Source organism: Histoplasma capsulatum, genomic scaffold, assembly GCF_000149585.1.
Source record: "Histoplasma capsulatum NAm1 scaffold_1 genomic scaffold, whole genome shotgun sequence".
Taxonomy (NCBI): Eukaryota; Fungi; Ascomycota; class Eurotiomycetes; order Onygenales; family Ajellomycetaceae; genus Histoplasma; species Histoplasma mississippiense.
The window spans coordinates 1,991,479-1,997,557 of record NW_001813982.1 but is presented as its reverse complement, the minus strand read 5'-3'; the positions used below and the strand labels follow the sequence as shown (position 1 = coordinate 1,997,557).

The following is a 6,079-nucleotide window of genomic DNA, read 5'->3' as shown; positions in this document are numbered from 1 at the left end:
CGACCACTTGCTTGTCTGGACAAGTTACAAGATATGTGCATTGGCTTTACTCCTTTAACTGGGAGCAAACCTGAAATAGGTTATTTTAGACACGCAACAATGGAAGGAATTTGGGTAGATAACTTACTCAAAGGCATATACATAGATTGGCTTGATAGTGTTAGTAGGAGCCTTAGTATCTCACACCGATTACTCTCCAATTCTTTATTCGATCCCATTGCAGTAGTGCACCCAACTCCGCTCTGCCAAATCGAGTATGATACTTTTCCTTTCGCATTGGGTATTGTCGGTATGGTAAATCCGCTGTAAAACAGCAAATCTACTAAAGTATCAATGAGCTCTTCTGCCAACGGTTTCGCATCATAATCATTCTGGTGGTCCTGTGGATTCGACCGGCGCATTTCGTCGTCCTCACTCGCCCCATCGAATAACACCTGAGACGCAATTTGCGCATGCCGATGTTTCTTCCTTCTTCTCCCCCAGAAAAACTTCTCCTCCCATGCCTCCAAATTCTCTGATTCGTAAATGAAGGGAAGGATACGTGTGAGAACGCGAATGCAATTGAGCGCATCTCTATCAGGCGCAAGATCAGGGTCCGGGAATGAGGGATGGTTTTTTAGAACAATAAGACGGGAGGTGACTGCCAATATTAACGTCTCTAAATTTGCTATGGAAGCATCGCGTGTCCGTCGTATGTCGGCTGGAGAGAACAAGCTGAAAACATCTTCAGGCGATTCGGGGAGCTCCCAGAACTAGGCAGTGCAAAGTCAGCATTCCGAATAGGCGAATATAAAAAGTCTCTTGACTGTCGTGAATAGCATCTATAAAAATTACTCACCCCGGTCCAATAGGGATCGTCGGCCGCAATGTTGCTTTCTTCTGATAACCGAAATATGCCTTGTCGAAAGGCCAGCTTGGATTCGGAACCCCCCATGACCTGGTGGGGAAAGCTAATGGGACGGCCGCTCTATAAGGACATGTAATGGAACACAGTGGATAATACCTCCCGAAATTGTAAGGAGAGGAAAGCAGCGAGAAGATGATTGCCAGCGCGACAGACTGGAGTAGATGGAGGGACGAAAGCTTGCAAGATTAGGTTGGTATCAACCAGGGTTTCGTGCCTGGGTCTTGGATGCTTGTTGGAGAGGGTGCCAAGGCTGTCCACAGATCTTGGACAAGGGGCACTGCGCGACTTTTAGCTTGATACTTGAACAGGATGGAACACGCAGTTAGGTATAGTAATGATAAATATAAGGCTACAATATCATGATCTTTCTTTGAACGAGAAAAAGTGTATTGAAAACAAATTTACAAGCATAAAAGATACTTGACCCACGCCGCCAATTCTCTCACTCATTCCCATTGCGCCTTGGCTTCAAATTCCTGCGTATAGATTCACGCTCATAAATTACTTCCACCCAACGAAGGTCCATTACGACCTATAGACACTACTATTGGGAGACATGGAACGTGTTTTTTCGTATAACCATTTGTTAGTAAGCACCGTGTTGGTGCTTTTCCCATTTCCATTCCCATTCCCTTTTCCGCTCGGACTTGGGGTTGAGGGTACTCTAAATACACTCCTTTCCCGAAAGCTCGACCGGCCTAAAGGAGAGGGAGATCCAAAACTCTGTCTTCGCTGCACCTCTTTTGTGCCATTCCCCATAGCCTTGTGAAATAACGGGCTTGGCGAAGGTGAATACGGGAATCCATCTTGAGACTTGCCGGTTGACTGGCTTCCAGATCTTCCAGAGAGTGGTGAGGAACTTGGACTAATCGGGCTGGCCGTTCTAGAGCCAGATGACAATCTATATCTTGGAGGGGTAACATATTTACTTCCAGGCGTAGCAGGTGCGCTGTGGCTCGGGTCGAGGCCGAGAAGAGACCGTTGTGAGGGTGTGAGGGGGATGTCGGATAAATCATCCTTTGGGCGATATAGAGGGTATAGAGCAACCACGATATTTAATAGAAGCAGAAGGCGAATGGCGAGGAGAACCAAGTCGGGATATGTTGGTATATTGAGCATAGAACCTAGCCATTGGTAGCTGTTGTCTTAATTAGCATTATTTCGCTAGTTTGCTGGTTTCTTTTGCCTTTATTACATCCGTACCATTGTCTGAATGAAGTTCCCAAAAATCCAGAAGTTATTAAACAACCGCCATTCAAGGCGATCTTCTTAACATTGCGGTCTCCGAATGTTGACGCGTTTTGCCTTCGAACAATCTCCTTGAGCTGTGGATGTCGCCAGGTGCCTGGGCGAGGCTGTGGACACCGAGTCATTCTCTTGTAGCGTTGGGGTAGAGGGGAAGGGGGTGGGGGGTGCCATGCGACGTCGATTCGAATTGAAACACGCTGCTAAAAATCATATGCCATAAGTTCAAGCTCACAACGACGCTATCAAGCAAAGCAGCCTGAACAATCGGAGGGGTGGGAGTGCGCTCACCTTTTGGGGGGAACCTACCTAACTTACCTATAGATTCTGCACAAAGCTTATGTCACAGAATCATTGGGTTGCAGGTTGTAAGGATAATTTGGATGTTGCTCACAGCCCCTAACAAGTCGACTTGGTCATTGTTTTTAGTTGGTCAACTGGCTGGAGAAGCGTCAAGACGTTTTTTGTTTGTTTGAGGCTTGGTCAACCCGGCACCACAAGCGCATTTGCCGGACTTGGCGCCATTATCCGACCATACATTTCAAGTCAGCATCGCTGGAGATAATCTCATTCCTGATATATCGACACATCTCCAGATTCCGGATTCTCCGGATTCCCCAGATTCATGCTTTCTGTCTTTCGAATTAAAATTTTAAACCTTGGAACAGAATCAAGTCCAACGTGATTTACGGCCATCCATACCCGCTGCAACCTTGCATCGGCTATCAACTACAACTCCACGTACCTCTGAGCTTTTCTGCGGATCACCTCTCTTGCCATCAGCAAAGATTCCAGACATAGCATCAAGCTCCTATGAAATAGAACTACTTCTTCATCAAACGATGCCTTCAAGCAACGCCTCCCTCTCTAGAGTGGATGTTTTGTTATCGGACCTCTTTGCTGACTGGGGTACCGACTCAACACTGATTGCCTCATTTATTGCTATCTTTCTAGCGTACAAATTGTTCTTTTCGAAGGATCCCGACACTCATCCCTTCTTCCTTGCCAGACAAGCTGTTAGAGCCCCCATAAGGTTGCCAGGAGAGTCTGCCAGTTTCCGCGCTCATGACGTACCCCACGGTTATCCGCTGAAGAGCGGGTTGAACGTGAAAGACCCTGACAAACCAAAATGGACAGCAGGTCGCAACGGCGATCTCCGCGACATCTGGCGAGCGGCCCTCCGAGGCTCACTAGCCACCGATGGGACCCCGGCAGGGAAACAAGGGAAATTCTATACTGTGCTCGGGAAGGACGTTGCAGAGCATAAGCTGGATGATATCTCACAGGAGATCAATATCATTGGCCAGTACATATATGAATCAAGGGCACGAACTGTTGCTATATACCTCCCGGACTCCGTAGAAACTCTCGCTGCTATTTTTGTTTAGTAGTTGTGTCGGGATTCTCTAATTGTGGCGATGTGCTATTCTTTACTAACAATTTTCCAGCTGGCGCGTTTTATGGCTTCAAAATCGTGTTAATTCCTCGTCAGATATCTTCCAAAAGACTTCGATCCTACCTAGCTATGGCGGGTGTCGACCTCCTAATTGCGGAAGCTGGCACGTTGGAGCTATCTGCGTTGTTGCAGGGAGCCCCTTCACTGAGAAGCACCATTTGGGTTGCGAATCATGGCAGCCGACATATGGATTGGAGCCAAGTACCGGAAGGGATTGGAGGAGATATCGAGGTAGCTGTGTGGCATGAGCTGGTCAAGGACAAAAAGGCTCTTGTAGGGACAGAGGTGCCAGCTACTGTTTCGGACACCCCAACCCACCCTATTGTCGCTTTCTGGGCCACCTCAGCCGAGGAAGGACAATTCGTCGAGTATTCACCTGCTGTATGATATTGCTACGCTTTGTTAATACTGTGTCACTTCTGCGTGTTCTATCTAACTTGTCATACTAGGCCTTGGTGGCCGGAATTGCTGGCTTAGGCTCCGTCCTTCCCCATGGCCAGCACCTAACATCCTCTGACCTGGTTCTCTCCATCGACTCCCTGACCCGCTCGTATCCACTTTGCATCATCCTCGCCGCGCTATACGTGAACGCTTCCGTCGCATTCAATTCCGTTTCTGGCGAACATGTTAATTTTGCCCTTGCAACGGCTGGCATCTCTCCCACCATTATCATTGCTTCCTCCGAAACAATGCAGAACTACCACACCGAATATATGGCCCCTCAAATAAGCCTCGTAGCCAAGTTTGGTCGATTCATACAACGCAGATCTCTTGATGGCGGTACAATGCCTAGGCAAAATATACTTACCAAGCTTGCCAACTTGGGGCCCACCTCAGAACTGTCCCGTGAAAATCTTCGCCTGATCTTCATCTCTTATCGAATCGACGCGAACCCAGAGTGCCAACTTACCTCTGAACAATTGACGGATTTGAGAGTGTTTACTGGTGCGCGGGTGATATATGCGTTGACTGCTCCGACAGTTGTCGGTGCGGTTAGCCAGACGAATGTGTTTGATTACAGGAGCTTTGCCGGCCGCAGCCATTTCGGAGCTCCGTTGAGTAATGTTGAAATAAAATTAATCCACGATAAAGAGGAGGATGCCAGCAAGCATGGAAGACTGGCAGACGGAAAGGTATGCACGTGCCCCTCTCCTTTCCGGCAGTAGATTTGCGTTTGCCGCCGCACTCCGGTTATACTAACGCTTAACTATCAACACAAGATATTTGTAACCGGTCCCGCTACTGTGGGAGGAAAGTCTTTATTGGAAGCCCGAGGATACTTCAACGACGATTGCACACTCTCTCTGTCTTAATTGAAATGCATATCTGACAACTTTACTCACTCCTGTTCCCGAATGAATTGTATTCCGAGCGCCTTTTTGGCTTTTTTGCTTCGCCATGCATCATTTCGCTTTCTTGCCATTGTCAGTGTAAATGGTCTTGATGAATCCTTTTTTTATTTTCACGATTGTGCACCCTGAATAAGGAGGGTAATGTTGTAGTAAAATTGCATCTTTCAATAAATTTGTCCAACTTATTCTACACCTCGCACAAAAATATATCTAAAGTGACAAAAACAAGAAACTATAACAGAAAAAATGACAATTCTCGTACATTTGTTAATGATACAGATGGATGGGTTTTGGAAAAAACACACAATTCTACCTCTCTTAAGCCCGGGCACCATCAGCTGGAGTTTTCAGTTCGCGTAACCTTTCCCTGAGAGCTTGGCTCAGCTTCCCATCCTTCTTGATTTCTTCCACTTGCAGGGCCATCTCAATACCCTTGCGTACAGATGGAAGGTCGGTAACCTTCCGGATATTCTTCTTCGGGTATTTGATAGAATCAAACTTTCCTCTCAGTACCCACGTGCCCAGTAATTTCTCAGCGTATGAACGGACGTCGCCCAGGGTGTCCTTGCCCCCGAAGGCATCAAGAGCATGAGCAGCACTTAATTCTAACAGCACACTAATAATATTCGGATGTCGCCGTGGGTCCGGTTTCATCTTATCCACAGGGGCATGGTCTTCAGAGTTCATTAACACGGCAACGCGCTTAGCTTGTCTCAGCGCCGTCTCGACCTCCGCACCCTTATATCCCGCCGACTCAGCCTTGGTATGGAGGTTCGAGAAGAGCAGCTCTGCCAGCATGTAGTCACCTAGCGAGAAGCCTGTTCGGTGAGATTGCTCTGCACAGTCGATGATGACGGAATTCATCCCCGCTTCGCCCGCCTTGCGCACGATGAATTCCCAGAGGAGGAAATTGGGGGTGCGTTTTGAGCTGTGTAGACCCCTCAGCAGCGGGACGAGGGTGTGCCAATCCTGTGGCTCTTTCATCAGTCCGATCGCATCCCGCACGACGTTGTTGCTGGGTGTTTCGCTAAAATTTAATGGGCGTAGTTTGTAGGACTCTTCTGTTGCCCCTTAACTGGTTATGGTTATGGGATTCTCCTCGAGTGTCGTAGCGGCATG

General features: G+C 47.8%; 3 protein-coding genes across 3 annotated transcripts in view; 1 reads left to right on the top strand and 2 right to left on the bottom strand.

Moving 5' to 3' along the window:
- Window positions 1-127: 127 nt before the first annotated feature.
- HCAG_00579 (conserved hypothetical protein) lies at window positions 128-2,280 on the bottom strand (the record flags this gene model as incomplete). The annotated part of the gene is made up of 6 exons (XM_001543483.1): window positions 128-150; window positions 185-752; window positions 839-937; window positions 1,004-1,192; window positions 1,646-2,031; window positions 2,157-2,280. 6 exons carry the CDS (start codon window positions 2,278-2,280, stop codon window positions 128-130), a joined length of 1,389 nt encoding a protein of 462 aa, XP_001543533.1.
- A 714-nt stretch (window positions 2,281-2,994) lies between these two features.
- Window positions 2,995-4,921, top strand: HCAG_00578 (conserved hypothetical protein; the record flags this gene model as incomplete). The annotated part of the gene is made up of 4 exons (XM_001543482.1): window positions 2,995-3,458; window positions 3,659-3,989; window positions 4,058-4,741; window positions 4,829-4,921. The coding sequence occupies 4 exons, from the start codon at window positions 2,995-2,997 to the stop codon at window positions 4,919-4,921; spliced, it is 1,572 nt and encodes a 523-aa protein (XP_001543532.1).
- A 357-nt stretch (window positions 4,922-5,278) lies between these two features.
- HCAG_00577 (predicted protein) overlaps window positions 5,279-6,079 on the bottom strand; it is a gene marked incomplete at both ends in the record, with an annotated part of 1,517 nt that continues 716 nt past the window's right edge. Inside the window, one exon of the mRNA XM_001543481.1 lies at window positions 5,279-6,030. Within this exon, the coding sequence (XP_001543531.1) occupies window positions 5,279-6,030 (752 nt within the window). The remainder of the gene's footprint in view (window positions 6,031-6,079) is intronic.